Source organism: Mirounga angustirostris, unplaced genomic scaffold (genome assembly GCF_029215605.1).
Source record: "Mirounga angustirostris isolate CCGP_5_RB_7025 unplaced genomic scaffold, mMirAng1.0.hap1 SCAF_16, whole genome shotgun sequence".
Lineage (NCBI taxonomy): Eukaryota > Metazoa > Chordata > Mammalia > Carnivora > Phocidae > Mirounga > Mirounga angustirostris.
The window spans coordinates 46094349-46110727 of NW_026991724.1; the positions used below are offsets into that span (position 1 = coordinate 46094349).

A 16379-nucleotide genomic window follows, 5' to 3' on the forward strand; every position below is an offset into this window, starting at 1 on the left:
AAACTATACATTAACCAGACAGCAATGGCAAAGAGTATTCACGGTAGTGATGAGGGAGGCTCAGGCAAAGTGGGCAAGGCAGGATGGGGGAGGCACAGGCAGACGGGTCAGGGCCGGAGAATCCAGAGAAGCTTAGGGGGGTGGGGGTGGGGCTCAGGGGGCTGTGGAAGCCCAAGCAAGGGGCCTGACCCAGTCTGGGGGGAAGGGTGTCACGGAGGGCTTCTCAGAGGAGGGGATGTCCAAGCAGGAGGCTAAAAGTGTGCCAGATGAAGAAAAGGAGAAAGGTGTTCCAGGTAGGGGGAACAGCATATGCAAAGGCCAGGCAGTGAGAAAGAGCTGGTAAACACGCAGTTAACCCATCCATTCATCATTAAGGCAGTCAGCAAGCATTTCCCTGAGTTTCTTAACCTTTTTTGTGCCTGGGTCCCTTTTGGCATCTGGTAAGCCTCTCTTAGAATCATGTTTTTGTTTTTTTTAAAGACTTATTTATTTTTGAGAGAGAGCACGAGTGGGGGGAGGGGCAGAGGGAGAGGGAGAAGCAGATTTCTCGCTGAGCAAGGAGCCTGACGTGGGGCTTGATCCCAGGACCCCAGGATTATGACCTGAGTCAAAGGCAGACGCTTAACCAACTGAGCCACCCAGGTGCCCCGACCTCCTAGATTTTATCTTTCGACGCTTGGAGGTCCATGGGCCCGGGTTAAGATTGCTCCATGTCTGGCCCCGCCCTGAGCACAAGAGACAAATGGTGGACTTCGGTGCCAGGGGATAGAGGGAGCTCACAATTAAAGGGATGAGCTGGGGGATGCGGCTGGAGCAGGGAGGGTAGGGGTGAGGGATGAGCCTGTGAGGGGAAAAGGCTGGGCTGCTGAGCGCGGACTCACTGGGCCCCACGGGCCTGGCTCTGCTGCAGGAGAAAGAGATGGAAAAGCAGAGGCTGCTGTACCAGCAGGCGCGGCTGCACAACCGGGGAGCAGCGGAGATGGTGCTCCAGATGATCAGTGCCTGCAAAGGTGCCTTCCCGCAGGCACTCCTCCTGAGCACACGCATCCCGTCCCCACTCCCCCCGGCCCACCATTTCCTGGGGACCCTGTGGCACACTCTCCCATCCTGCGCGCCTGTGCCTCGCACGTCAGCCCTTGCACGTCCCACTCGCCTTGCAATTTCTCGCTCTTCCTTCCTTCTGGCATGCGACGCCACCCCCTTCTCCCACCTACCCTGGGGTGGCCGTTTTCTGGTGGGTGGAGAACACGGCTCCCAAACTAGCGCGCCATCTTTTGCCATCTCTCCAGGAGAGACGGGCGCCATGGTGTCCTCCACCCTGAAGCTGGGCATCTCCATCCTAAATGGAGGCAATGCTGATGTGCAGCAGGTAACAGGAGAAAGGACTTGGAGGAGGGCTAAGAGGGGTGGGGGGCTCCCGTGTGACTCCCACTTTCCTGGCCCCTCCCGCCCCCTCTGTAGAAAATGCTGGATTATCTGAAGGACAAGAAGGAAGTGGGCTTCTTCCAGAGTATCCAGGCGCTGATGCAAACGTGCAGGTAGGGTCTAGCGGGCATCTCGCAGTTAAGCCCACTTGCTGTGGCCCGGGCCCCGCCCCTGGTACTACCTCCAGGGGAAGAGACCCACTCAATGGAGCTCAAATGCCGGGGAGGCGATTATAACAATAAGAGGATTTACGAATGGACAGCTGGAACCAGAAGGTTGTAGCGAATTCAAGGGGCACTCAGGCAGCAGGGAACTGGGGCTCTCTCTGATGACCCCCATTCGTGTGACTACTACTGTCCACCTTTGTTCTCTTCTGTCAGCTGACTTTCCCTCCCCCTCTGAAGCTTTTGCTAACTGAGGGTTTCTGTTTCCTCCTGATTCCAGCTTGTGCACCTGTCATCCCAGCCCCGCCTCGCTTGAGAGAGGCTGCCACGTGGCTTCTCCCAATTCTGTTTCCGCTTCTTCTTGATTTCAGCTTTTGCAGGGTTTACTGTGGTTTTCTGCCCAAAATGGGGGAGCGGGGCTGCTGGGCTTTAGAAGAGCAGGGCAGAGGCCTTAGCCCATCTTCCCCATCTTTCCTTTCTTTCTCCCAGCGTCCTGGATCTCAATGCCTTCGAGAGACAGAACAAGGCAGAGGGGCTGGGCATGGTGAACGAGGATGGAACCGGTGAGGCCCTCTCTTGGGCTTCCCTCTCCTGGGACATCCTCTTCCTTCGGGATCACCCCCTCGCCCACATTGCCCAGAGCTCCCTTCTGCCAAGACACCCCCCACCCTACGACCATCCCCAAGTTCCCCTGCCCCTGTGCGGTGGTCCCCAATCCTGCCCCCACATTCCTCCAGGGTCTCCCTCCTCAGGGTCCCCACCCCTGGCTGCCCTTTCATCCTGTGTTCTCCCCCCGCCCCAATCACCACACGAACCCGACCCTCTACATGCCCAAGTCTCCCACCCTGGTTGCTGTTCTCATTAATGTCCCTAATCCGGGTTAATTGAGTCTCCTCTTTGCCGTGTTGTGACGTGTCTAACTTTTCTGCCCTGATCCTTGCCTCCTGCCTCTCCACCCCTCCCCTGTCCATTTCTCCTTATCTTCCCTCTTCTTTCTCTCCCTCCGCTTTTACCCCCATTTCCTACTCTGTCTCCTTATCGCTCTGATCCTCTGTGGTCGTTCCTCTCTCCGTGTTGATGTCTTCGTCCCTGACTGTGTCACTGTTTTTCCGTGTCTATCTCTGTCTCCTTTCTGTCTCTCTTTTTCCCTCTTTTCTCCTGCTTCCTCCTCCCATCCTGTTGGCTGCCCCAGTCATCAACCGCCAGAACGGTAATTCCCCCAGCCCGTTCCCCTTGCTGTGCTACCGCACGCCTCCCTTCTAACCCCCAACCGCCCCCTCCACCTGGGGGCTGAGGATCTGGGCCATCCAGGGAGGGAGGAACCCTTCAGTGACGCGCCATGCCCGCAGGAAGTCTTGAGCCGGAGACCAAGACTTGGGTCCCAGATTAGCCACTAACAACAACTGGAGACTGTGAACACGTCTCTGACCTTCTGTAAGCCTGTTTCCCCCCGTGTAAACCAGAAGCTAGAGAAGATGGCAAAGATCCCTTTCCAGCTCGTTCTCAGACTTCCAGACCCAGATTCGCAGTCCCGGGGTGGGGTAATCCCCACTCCCACCTACCCTGCTCTGCGCGCCCGCGACCCTAGATTGGTCAAGTGTGCGGTTCCCACCCGCCAACCGGATTGGTTGCCCCGGCATCCACTCTGATTGGTGTGCGTGCCTCCTGCGCCTGCTCTGGTTGGCCCATTCCTGCCTCGCCTCCCCCCCTCTCTCTCCGCCCTCCCCGGGCCCGCGGTGATTGGCTTCTTTCAGATGCCCATCCGGATTGGCCCATGTTTACACGCCTCCCCCCTGCATCTCCTGGATTGGCAGCTTTCAAGGCATCTGAGCCAATTGGCTGGCTTTCCATCCCACTCCCTGCCCGATCCCCTCCTGCTCCGAGCCGTTGCGTGAAAGTGACTTCAATCCCCATAATCCATTAACCCTGCCCACCCGAGGCCCTGGATGGGGGCCAAGGGAGATACCAGCTGCCTGAACCTCTGTCGGGTTGGCAGGCATTCCTGGACGTCATACAAGTGGTGACGTCAGAGGGACAGTGATGTTTAGAAAGACGCTTGAGGCCCCAGCTTCATGACTCAGGGCCCCTGGGGTTTTCATCTGCTGATGACTTTGAAGCCGGGTCTCCCTGGTGTCATGGATGCCCCTGGCCCTCACAGCCTCTTTGAAGTGGCGGTTGCCCCTCCCTGCGCACCCTTGCTTTGTGCATGCGTGTGCAGTGTGCAAGGTCCGTGTGCATGCGTGTGCTCTGTCCTGGCGCGTCTGACCCCTTCTGGGCCCTGTCCCCCTCTTCCCCCCCCCAGAAGAGAAGGTCATGGCAGATGATGAATTCACCCAAGACCTGTTCCGATTCCTACAATTGCTCTGTGAGGGACACAACAATGGTGAGGAGAAGGGGCGGGTGGAAGGGTGGGTGGGAAGGAGGCCAAGGTTTGGGATCAGTCTGCAAGGGTTGCCTGAGTTCATCTCACGGCCCCTCACCCCTTATTGGCGGTGGCCTCACCACCCATCCTTGACCCGATTGTACTTCCTCGTTCCTTTTCAGCCATTATCAAGCCCTGTCCACCCACCTTCCTAAATCCCCCTCGAAGTTCTGCAATCTAGCCACTTCGCTTTACTTGCACCTCCTCTGGCCAGTCCAAATTCCCCAAAACCAGTTTGCCCCCAAATCAGTGAGAGCACGGGATGAACACCTAGCCACATGCCATTTTTTCCCATAGGCGTTTTGCAGCAGCTGGCCAAAGTTACCTAAATGTGGAAGGTTTCCATACTTTGGTTCGCCCGGGCAGGGGGCGGGAGGGGGGGGATCGCATGGCGTTTTCAAATGAATTTATTAGAATCACTTCTTAATTTTGCTTATAAACTAGTTTGCCAGGAGGAAGGCCTTACAGATTCTTTCCCAACTTAAACAAGAGTTTCCCCAACTTTCATTCTGGTGCAGGCAGTTAGAGCAGATCAAGGATGACACAGCAAGCTAAGGAAACACGTCACTAATGAGAACATATAACCCCATGTGGCTCACAACATTAAAGGGACAGTCAGAATTCTGTACGACAAACATTCTACCCAAGGCCGTTTCCTATAATAAATATGCACGATCTCAAGGCTGTGGTTATAACACATAGCAGGTGATTGTGAAACCACAGACTGCCCAGAAACTAACCTTCATCACAAGAACGGGAGTCATCATAAATCTAACTTCCACAGAATCTGCACCCCATTTGGCTGGTGTTCATTACGGTGAACTCACTTGTAAATTTCTCTAATCTTCACTCCTCTGTTCAACAGTGGATAAAGTGTGATCCATTGCTTTGCATTCTCAAAAGCTCTTATGTCCACAGCTGGTTCTTCTTCAAGGTTTATGAAATACTGTTGTGCCACGGGACTAGGATTTTCTCTCTTTAATTGTAACTAAGGTGTCATCAGTCTTTGGGGTTTTAAATGAATTTTATTCCCTGGATCTCTGATTTCTTGGAAACGCGAATGTTCTAATTCTAATTAACGGGTGGAATTCTTCTCTCCTACCAAATTTGCAATCCAGAGCTCGACATAAATTCGTGGGTTCATTAACCAGCCCAATCAAATAAATATTTGAAATAGCTTTCAAATCTCAGATGCTTTGCATGTCTTGAGTATTTGGTACCATTCAAAATAGACAAAAGGTTTGTCTATGCCATCACATAGTAGGCATTCAATAAAAATTTTTGGAAATAAATGGAAGACTGAATTCTCCATTTTCCCCTGCTACACTGAGGTGCTCAAGAAACATTTTGGGGGGGGGATTGAATGAATAAATGACTGACCCTCCACCATATCTGGCATGTAGTAGGCCCTCGATAAATGGTTACTACATAAATGAATAAATGATCCTCACCTTCCTCTGACACACAGTAGATACTCGATAAAGCCTGAATAAACTAACAATGACGATTGTATGCCTTTGGCATACAACAGGCACTCAATAAACACTGATTGCACAGGGGCACCTGGGTGGCTCAGTCGGTTAGGTGGCTGCCTCCGGCTCAGGTCGTGATCCCAAGGTCCTGGGATCGAGCCCCACGTCGGGTTCCTTGCTCCGCCCAGAGCCTGCTTCTCCCTCTCCCTCTGCCTGTGTGCCACTCCCCCTGCTTGTGCTCTCTCTCTCTCTCTATGTCAAATAAATAAATAAAATTAAAAAAAAAAAAAAACCACTGATTGCACACGGTAGACTCTCGATAAAAGTATGACTTTTCATCTCCCTAGATTTCCAAAACTACCTACGGACACAAACAGGGAACACAACCACTATTAACATCATCATCTGCACGGTGGACTACCTCCTGCGGCTGCAGGTGAGGACGGGAGGCCCGTCCAGGTGTGACCTGGCTCGGGGATTGCAGGGACCTGGTTGGCCCAGCAACCCTTCACACCCCGTCGGCCCCCCAGGAGTCCATCAGCGACTTCTACTGGTACTACTCCGGCAAGGATGTCATTGAGGAGCAGGGCAAGAGGAACTTTTCCAAGGCCATGTCGGTGGCCAAACAGGTGTTCAACAGCCTCACCGAGTACATCCAGGTAGGGCTCGCCCACGGGCGTGGGGAGAGGCACCCCCCCACCCCACCCGGCGCCGTGCCGGCGCTCACTGCAGCCCTCTGCCCCCCCAGGGTCCTTGCACCGGGAACCAGCAGAGCCTGGCGCACAGCCGCCTCTGGGACGCCGTGGTGGGATTCCTGCACGTGTTTGCCCACATGATGATGAAGCTCGCTCAGGTTCGGGCCCCTCTGTCCTTCATCGGGCTGTTTCCTGGCATCCCCCAAGTGGCCCATTTCCAAGTCAGTTGCGCACCCAAGTCCTCCTGGCATGTTCCAGACCAGTTCCCTCGGAGTGGCCAAATCCATCGTCCTTCTGGATTGGCTCTCTGTATGACCCCGCCTCCTCCTCTGCCAGCACCAATCGGCTGGTTTCCCACCCCCACTTCCATTGGTCTAATGTGTAGGCCCCGCCCCCCAGTCCAGAGTTCCTCTATGATTGGTTGGTGTTCTTTTCTCTCCGAAGAGGTCCTCTCAGATTGTGACACCCCTAGGGATAGAAAGGGGGCAGCTTTCCAGGTCAGGGGCTGGGGCTGAAGGAGTGCTCTGTTTCTTTATTCGGCCTGCGGCAGATGACGCCCATCTCGGGCATCCATGATGTAAGGTCCCTGTCGAGTCCTTCTCCCATTTCTAGAATCCTGTGCTCCCCTTTCCCTACCACCCCCCGCCCCTTTGCAGCCTGGTCAGTGTCTCGTGAACACCTTGTCCCTTTGCTCTGCTTCTGTCTGGTAAACATATTCAAAGTTGCACCATCCGCATCCTGAACGTCATAAAAGCCACGGCTTTCCAGCAGATGGCACTATTCTATTTGCTGTATTCTAATTTCCCAGCAGGAAGCGTCTGGAGGAAGGGAAGACTTGATCTCTAGTAACCCAAAGGTGCCACAGGGGCTGGCAGAAATCCTGTCGGGTCATCTGACTTTTTGAAAGGAGTTGAACCTGGAATGCAATTCCTCAGTGTCGGTGCAGCCGAAGTTGTGTTTTGGTGTGATCTTAAAAGTCTAGAGAATATTGATGTTTTAGTGTAGAGTTCCAAATCCTGCAGTGTTAATTCATTAGCCAAGGACTAAGGCTAGGTTGCATGGGCTGGAAATCCAACGCAAAGTGGTAGCTTAAGGCGGGAAAAAGAATTTATCAGTTCACATCAGAGATCCAGGGCCTAGAGTGATGTCAGCAGAAATGTCTTTCTTCTCTCTGGCTTCATTCTCAAGCAGGCTCTCACACTGGCTGGAAAAGTGGTGCCCCAGGGTTCTATGCACCCCCACTAACTGCTCCAGAGAGCAGAGGACCCCTTTTTTATGGAAGCCCCGACTTGCAATTCTCTCTGATTGGACTATTGAGTCACATGCTCATCCCTGAACCAATCATCGTGGCCAGAGCTCTGATTGGCCAGATCTGTTCACACACCCACCCCTGAAACCAGGAAAGTGGGGTTAGCCCCGCTTGATCTAAGAGTGCAATTGTCACGCGAAGCAGGGTGCTGGCTCATACATCACCTGCAGACACACACCACAGGCACCCATCCAGATTAGGATCTTGAGATTCTGGTATTTTGGGATCTTAGAGTCAGAATGCCGAACTTTGGTACTGTGTTAGAATTAGAATCAGCAACTCAAGAAGGAGCACTGGGGTAGAAGAGCCTTACATACCATTTATCTGGTATCCTTTCCCCTCCTCCGTTGTATTATGTAAACCAGAGGAGATGACCACTCAGTGGGTCAAAAATGCTCGCATATTGGCAGTTTTATGTAGCTCAACCTCATAACAAATAGGGACCATGAGACAGAACTCTGACCATATAGGAAGCTTCTGTAGGCCCTACATGAGGCACTGTGACAGGGGAGGCTGTGTGCCCCCACATTCTCCCCAAATTGTTTACCGAAAGGCACGTGGCTGAGTCCTCCTGCCTTTCTCCCGAACCCAGCGCCTTGCTTTTTCCATCGCACATTCATTCAACAAACATATGTCAAGCACCCACCATAAGCCCCAAGCTTCTGCCCTCCCAGTCCCCCTTGTCCGCCAGCTCTTGCCCCCACATATCACCTGTTAAGCCTGCTTCCCCCAGAGTGCCAACCCCACCCCCACAATCTTGTCTCTCTGCCCCTTCCCCTGCTTCCGAGGAACATGTGTGGACTCGGGTCCCCTCGGAGGTAAGAGGGGAGGAAGAAGGGGTCTTAGGCCCTGCAGGATGGGTCAGGAGGGGGGGAAGCAGCTGGAGGTGGGGGGCGTGTCTCTACAGAGACCAGTCATCACATAACTGGGGTTTGGGGTCTCCAGGACTCCAGCCAGATCGAGCTGCTGAAGGAGCTGCTGGATCTACAGAAGGACATGGTGGTGATGTTGCTGTCGCTACTAGAAGGTAAACACCCAACAGGTGGGGGCCTGGGTACTGACAAGCAGGGAATGGCCCTCTGAGACCCAGGAGACCCTAACCTTCAGCTTCATCTGACATCGTGTCAGGGTCAAATGGGCTGGTGAAGGAGTCACAGTAACGAGCTCAGCAAACAGATATCAAGCATTTATTATAGGCCAGGCCCTGCCTGTACATACCTTAGTTCATTGACTCCCCAGAGAAATCTTAATAAAGTGGGTGGCCCCGACGCTTTTTAAAGTTTACGTACCTCATATTTATGTATTTCTTTGTTAAATGTGTCAGTTAGCTTTTGCTGCCCAATGAATGTCCTCAAAACTTAGTGACTTGAAACAACCACAATTTATTGCTAATTAATAAGGCAAAATTTGGGGCGCCTGGATGGCTCAGTCAGTGAAGTGCCCGGCTCTTGATTTTGGCCCAGGTCATGATCTCAGGGTCATGGGATCGAGCCTGACGTCGGGACCCACACGCAGTGGGGAGTCTGCTGGAGATTCTCTCTCTCCCTCTCCCCCCGCAAATAAAGAAATAAATAACTTAAAAAATAAAATCTAAATAAATACATATAATGGAAAGGTACAAGGAGAAGCTAGAGCCAGTTTGCTCTAGACAGGGGTGGGATTCCACTTTACCACAGTCTCCACTTCTCCCTGTTGTCTCAACTTTGGCCCTACCTTGCTCCTCTCTGGACCTGCTTGGCCTCAGGACTAGTGGAAGGCTTAGGTGTGTGAGCTCTGAGGTCCTGCAGCTCTGGCTTGAAATCATCCTCACCCCCTTGCAGGCTATGTAACCCTGAGCATGTGACTTTCTCTGAGTCCCAGCCTCTTCATCCGTACAAACGGGTGGTAACACCCCTCCCCTGGAAGGGGGAGAGCGTGTCAGTCCAGCACTGGGCATGGCATCTGGGACCTGCTGGTAGCTTCTGGCATTGGTATCTTTATTGGTGACCCCCTCACCCCAGCTGTCAGCGAGGTGCACCGGCCAGGTTCACATATGATGCTGATGCAGGTCAGGAAATGAGCCGTGCCCTCTGGGGGGAGGTGTGGGAGCTGGCCAGGGAAGCTTCCACCGGCATAGTGGATCCTGGTGGCTCCCGAGCTGGAGAAGCAGGCCACCCTGGTGGGGCTCCAGAAAGCAGGCTCCCCTGGGCCACATTGACTGGTCCCCCTGCCCACAGGGAATGTGGTGAACGGCATGATTGCCCGGCAGATGGTGGACATGCTCGTGGAATCCTCATCCAACGTGGAGATGATCCTCAAGTTCTTCGACATGTTCCTGAAACTCAAGGACATTGTGGGCTCAGAGGCCTTCCAGGACTATGTCACCGATCCCCGTGGCCTCATCTCCAAGAAGGACTTCCAGAAGGTGGGTGCTAGAAGGCAGGTGGGTGGGGTGCCAAGTGGCAAGAGACCTCTCTGTGAGCCTCAGCTTCTTTACCTGTAAAATGGGGATGACACAGTCTTTGGGGTTGTTTTGAAGGCGAAATGCAGGAACACAGATGAGAACCTTTATTTCTGTTATCATTATTCCTAGACACAGTATTGTCATCATTACCAATAACAGTTATTCAGTTGATAAACATTTGCTGGCTTTCTCCTCTGTGCTGGGCCCTCTGCTGCTACCATGGACACAGCAATGACCGAGACAGACACAGCCCTGCCTTCATGGGGCTTATAGTCTAATGGGGAGGCAGTCCCTAATGACCCTTACAGGTCACATAATAAGGCTTTTAGGAGGAAGGTACAGGAACCAGCTTTATTCAGGAGTCCCCTCATCTGCCTCTGTCAGTCCTCCCACCCCAGCTCTGTCCTCTCTCCCTACGGAACCCCAGGTATGTCACTCGGCTGCTCTGAGCCTCAGTTTCCTCCTCTGTGAAATGGGACTAGGATAGTTACATTCACTGTCTCACATGACCGCTGTAAGGTAGACAGTGTGTGGGCCGTTCCTGGAACTCAGGGGCATTCAAGACATGCTACCTACCATTAGTCCTGCCAGATCACCCTCTTGTTAACTGTTTCTTTTGAAATAACTTCTGACCTTCAGAGAAGCTGCAAGAACAATACATAGAATTTCTGATCACCTTTTCACCCCGATTGCCCAAATGTTCACTTTTTACCACATTTGCTCTCTCACAATTCTCCTTTTCTTCTAAGTACTTCAGTGTGTATCTCCTGAGAACAAATTCATTCTCTCACATAACCACAGAACAATTATGCAAATCAAAAAATTAGCATCAATATGACTCGGCTATCTACCGAGCTTAATTCAGTTTTCACTCAGTGAAGAAATTGTTTTTCCTGCTAAGGACCTGATCCGGGGGTCAGGGACCACATTTAGACATCCTGTCTCTTTAGCCTCCTTCAATCCCGAACCCTTCCTCGGTCTGTCTCTGTCCTTCATGACCTTGACATTTTTGAAGAATAGAGAGCAGTTTTTTAGTCAGTGTTTCTGTCCTTGTCTTTCATGACCTTGACATTTATGAAGAATAGAGACTGTTTTTTTTTTTTTAGACTTTATATATTTATTTATTTGACAGAGACAGAGATAGCGAGAGCAGGAACACAAGCAGTGGGAATGGGAGAGGGAGAGCAGGCCTCCCGCCGAGGAGGGAGCCTGATGTGGGGCTCGATCCCAGGACCCTGGGATCATGACCTAAGCCAAAGGCAGACACCTAATGACTGAACCACCCAGGCGCCCTAGAGACCGGTTTTTTAGAGAACATTTCAGAATGTGGGTTTGCCCGAGTTTTTCCCGTGACTCGATTCAGGTTGTACATCTCAAGTAGGAGTATTGTAGGAGTGATGTGTCCTCAGTGCGTCTCATCAGGAGGCATGTGATGTTGGTTCTTCCTATCACTGTTGGCGTTAGCTTGGCTCGCTTGGTTCAGGTAGTGTTACCAGGGTCTCCGCTGCAAAGGTACCATCATTCCCTTAAATATTTCCTGAGGATGTGCTTTGTGACGTTGTAAATATCCTGCTCACCCTCTCGGGTTAGTGTCCGTTGGTGATTCTGCCTGAAATGATGGTTACTATGGTAGTTGACAGACAGTGGTTTTCTTTTTTCTTTTTTCTTATTTTTTAAATCTTTTTTTTTTTTAAGAGAGAGGGAGGGGGCAGGGGCAGAGGGAGAGAGAGAATCCCAAGCAGACTCCACACCAACTGCAGAGCCCAACGTGGGGCTCAATCTCACAACCCTGAGATCATGACCTGAGCGGAAATCAAGAGTCCAACCCTTAACCGACTGAGCCACCCACGTTCCCCAACATATGGTGGTTTCCTAACTTCACCATACCCTTTACCTTTTTTAGGTACCATGTTGCTGTACCCGTCCATCCGTTTATTTTTATTTATTTATTTTTTTTAAAAGATTTTATTTATTTATTTGACAGAGAGAGATAGCGAGAGCAGGAACACAAGCAGGGGGAGTGGGAGAGGGAGAAGCAGGCCTCCCGCTGAGCAGGGAGCCCGATGTGGGACTCGATCCCAGGACCCTGGGATCATGACCTGAGCCGAAGGCAGACGCTTAACGACTGAGCCACCCAGGCGCCCCAATAAATGTTTAACATTTAAACGTTCAGCGTCTGCTGAGTTAAAAATTAAGTGTCCCCTGCCTCCCAGGTGTCTGAGAGCCTCCCTGCGTCTCTCCCCCTTCTCAGCCACGTCTCTCAAGGGCTGCCTACCTCCGGCTCACTCCTTTCTCACCTCCCACCCCCTCCCTGATTCAGGGATTCCTGGCTTTGGTCCCTGTCACTCTCCTGAAACTACCCTGACCAAGATGGTCCGTGACCTCTTCACCCCTGAATCTCTCCTCTGTTATCTTCGTGGCATTGGCCGCTGTTGGCCATTCCCTCCCCTTCACGAAGCCTGCTTCCCAGGGTGTGTGTGCCACACACTTGTGGGATCCCCACCCTCCCTGCCAACCTCTCTCGGCCTCTTCTCTGCTGTTCTTGAGCCCTCCGCCTTCCAGAAGAGCTGAGAGTTACCATGTTCTCACTCTGTGCCAGGTCCTGTGTGTAAATGGATTAGGTCACGTAGTCCTTACAGCAACCCTAAGTGGTAAGGACTATTTTTTATTCTCATTGACAGAAATGGAAACTGAGGCACAGGGAGGTGAAGTGACATGTTCAGGGTCACACAGCTAGTAAGTGACAAAGCTGGGATTAGAACTCAGGCAGCCTGGCTCCAGAGTACATAGCCTCCAGACTCAACCATTGATCTAGTCCAATAAATAGTGAACATTCCCTGGGTTCCAGGCCCTGGCCAGAAGTCCCAGCCCTACTCTCTGAGCCTGGCAGGTTTAAGGAGAGAATCTCAGTCAGCCAGGGAACCAAAAATCACCATGTAGGAGCTAAAATACACCTCTTTCATAACTTTTTTTATGTTATGTTAATCACCATACATTACATCATTAATTTTTATTTATTTTTATTTTTTATTTTATTTATTATTATTTTTAAAGATTTTATTTATTCATATGACAGAGAGAGACACAGCGAGAGAGGGAACACGAGCAGGGGGAGTGGGAGAGGGAGAAGCAGGTTTCCCGTGGAGCAGGGAGCCCGACGCGGGGCTCGATCTCAGGACCCTGGGATCATGACCTGAGCCAAAGGCAGACGCTTAATGACTGAGCCACCCAGGCGCCCCCCACATCATTAGTTTTTGATGTAGTGTTCCATGATTCATTGTTTGCATATAACACCCAGTGCTCCATGCAGAACGTGCCCTCTTTAATACCCACTGCCAGGCTAACCCATCCTCCCAGCCCCCTCCCCTCTAGAACCCTCGGTTTCTCAGAGTCCATAGTCTCTCATGGTTCATCTCCCCCTCCGATTCCCCCCCCCTTCATTCTTCCCCTCCTCCTATCTTCTTCTTTTTTTTTTTTTTTAACATATAATGTATTATTTGTTTCAGAGGTACAGGTCTGTGAGTCAACAGTCTTACACAATACAGTGCTCACCATAGCACATACCCTCCCCAGTGTCTATCACCCAGCCACCCCATCCCTCCCACCCCCCACCACTCCAGCAACCCTCAGTTTGTTTCCTGAGATTAAGAATTCCTCATATCAGTGAGGTCATATGATACATGTCTTTCTCTGATTGACTTATTTCGCTCAGCATAATACCCTCCAGTTCCATCCACATCATTGCAAATGGCAAGATCTCATTCCTTTTTTTTTTTTTTAAAGATTTTATTTATTTATTTGACAGAGAGAGAGATAGCGAGAGCAGGAACAGAAGCAGGGGGAGTGGGAGAGGGAGAAGCAGGCTTCCCGTGGAGCAGGGAGCCCGATGCGGGACTCGATCCCAGGACCCCAGGACCATGACCTGAGCTGAAGGCAGACGCTTAACGACTGAGCCACCCAGGCGCCCAAGATCTCATTCCTTTTGATGGCTGCATAATATTCCATTGTATATATATACCACATCTTCTTTATCCATTCATCTGTCGATGGACATCTTGGCTCTTTCCACAGTTCAGCTATTGTGGACATTGCTGCTATAAACATCGGGGTGCACGTACCCCTTTGGATCCCTACATTTGTATCTTTGGGGTAAATACTCAGTAGTGTGCAGTTGCTGGGTGGTACGGTAGCTCTATTTTAAACTTTTTGAGGAACCTCCATACTGTTTTCCAGACTGGCTGCACCAGCTTCATTCATAACTTTTAAATGATTCTTCTCAGAAAAGGAAAACCATCAACAAAATGAAAAGGCGGTTTATGGAACGGGAGAAAATATTTGCAAACCACAGATATGATAAGGGGCTAATATCCAGAACATGAAAGGAACTTACACAACTCAACAGCAGCAACAACAACAACAACAAAACCCCCAAATAACCTAATTTTTAAATGGACAGAGGACCTGAATAGATATTTTTCAGAAGACATACAAATGGCCAACAGGTACATGACGAGGTGCTCGAGGGGCGCCTGGGTGGCTCCGTCGGTTAGGCGTCCGACTCTTGATCTCCACTCAGGTCTTGATCTCAGGGTCGTGAGTTCGAGCCCCACGTTGAGCTCTGCACTAGGCGTGGAGCCTCCTTAAAAAATAAATAAATAAAAGGAAATAAAACCATTGTCTCGAAGAGATATCCCATGTTCCCATGTTCATTAGAGCATTATTCACAGTAAGCGAGGTGTGGAACTAACCTATGAATGTGATATATAATGGACTATTATTCTGCCTTTAAAAAGAAGGAAATCTTGTCATTTGCAACAACATGGATGAACCGGGAGGGCATTATGCTAAATGAAAAAAGCCAGAAACAGAAAGTCAAATAGTTCATGGCATCACTTACACGTGGAATCTTCAAAAAACAAGAAGAACTGGTAGAAACAGAGAATAGAAAAGTGAGTGGTGTGAAGGGCTCGGAGGTGGAGGAAATAGAGAGAGGTTGGTAAATGGGTACAAACATTGAGTTATAAGATGAATTTAAAAAATGAAATCGGTACAGATCCCTGCTGACTGTTCAGGGCTTCACACATAACAAGGTTTGATGTCATATACACAACATTTTATTGCTCAGTATCTCTGTGTCACAAAGTTACAATCTGTAACTTGAAAAGTGTGTTGGTTTTGTTTCGGAATAAAGAATACATTCACATGATTTAAACAGCAAAAATGTAACAGGGTATGAAGTGGGAAGTCTCACTCCCACTGCTTTCTCAGCCTACTTCCCCCCTCCCCCGACCTCCCCACTGCTGTGAGTAACATTAGTTTCCTTTGTATCCTGGCATCGTTGTTTTTTTTTTTTTTCACCCCCAGAATTTGTTATTTTCTTCCTTTCTTGCATAACAGGCAGTGAACTACATACACTGGTCTATATGACTTAATAATATATTCTGGAGATCAGAGAGTGCCCTCATTATTTCTCTACAGGTGCCCAGTATTTCATCTTACATATATATTATGGTTTCTTTGATTATTCTTTGTTGACAGACACTTGCTTTGCTCCTAGTCTTTTGCTTTTACAACTCATGGACAGTTGTGCAAGTTGTGCACTGTACAAAGGTACAGTTAATAGCACAGATATTGTAAATTTGTACTGCAAATTTCCAGCAGGTTGGGGTAAGTGTGCTGAGGAAGGCCCCATTTGGACCACTAGCAATGCTGGCTACAGTGAATCCCCTTGTACATAATGTCATTCTTTATGTGCAGTTATATCTAAGAATATACTTCCAAAAGCGGGATTTCTGGGTTAAAGAGTAAATGCATTTGTCATATGGACAAATTTTGCCCTCCGTTTTTCCCTCTCATTAGCAACATGTGAGAGTGCCTGTTCCCCACAGCCTCGCCACCAGACCACACTGTCAAATATTTGGACTTTTGCCAATCTGATAGGTGAAAAATAATATTGCTGTGCAGTTTAAGTCCACATTCCTCCTGTTATGGGTGCAGTGAAGCATATTTTTCTGTTATTTCTTTTGTATTACCTGTTCAGTGAACTGACCATGTCCTTGGCTTATTTTTCTATTGGGATATTGGTATTTTTCTTCTTGATTTTTAAGAGCTCTTCATGTATTAGGCTGATTATAACTTTGTTAGTGATAGGAGTTGCACCTGTTTTTCCTAGTTCATCATTTATCTTTTGACTTTGCTTATGGTGTTATTATATATTTCTTGGCTATGAAGAATACTTTGATTTTCATGTAGAAAATCGCTTAAAATATCTTATTTTTAATGAAATAGGTAATACAAGAATACATTCTTCTTGTAAAGAAACTCAGAACTTACCACTATGGTTGAGATCACTTTTGGCCCCCACCCCCTATCCTGTTCTCATCCCACCTCTCCAAAGACTTCCCCTGACAGCCACTTTGTATCTCTCCAGATGTTTATTTCTGAATTTC

At 49.9% G+C, this 16379-nt stretch overlaps 1 protein-coding gene across 13 annotated transcripts in view; it reads left to right on the plus strand.

Annotated features, from left to right (window-relative positions):
- Positions 1-16379, plus strand: part of RYR1 (ryanodine receptor 1) — a 109011-nt gene that overhangs the window by 70596 nt on the left and 22036 nt on the right. For 6 of the 13 annotated variants that reach the window (XR_010408321.1, XM_054511380.2, XM_054511388.1 and 3 more), the window contains 12 exons: positions 911-1010; positions 1290-1369; positions 1462-1538; positions 2079-2152; positions 2782-2799; positions 3892-3972; positions 5831-5919; positions 6014-6142; positions 6232-6336; positions 6987-7034; positions 8433-8514; positions 9704-9891. Coding sequence is in view for 12 of the 13 variants with exons in the window: in XM_054511380.2 (XP_054367355.1) it covers positions 911-1010; positions 1290-1369; positions 1462-1538; positions 2079-2152; positions 2782-2799; positions 3892-3972; positions 5831-5919; positions 6014-6142; positions 6232-6336; positions 6987-7034; positions 8433-8514; positions 9704-9891 (1071 nt within the window). In the remaining variant the exon portion in view is untranslated. The remainder of the gene's footprint in view (positions 1-910; positions 1011-1289; positions 1370-1461; positions 1539-2078; positions 2153-2781; positions 2800-3891; positions 3973-5830; positions 5920-6013; positions 6143-6231; positions 6337-6986; positions 7035-8432; positions 8515-9703; positions 9892-16379) is intronic. The other 7 variants (XM_054511386.2, XM_045891443.2, XM_045891444.2 and 4 more) reach the window with 4 other exon arrangements.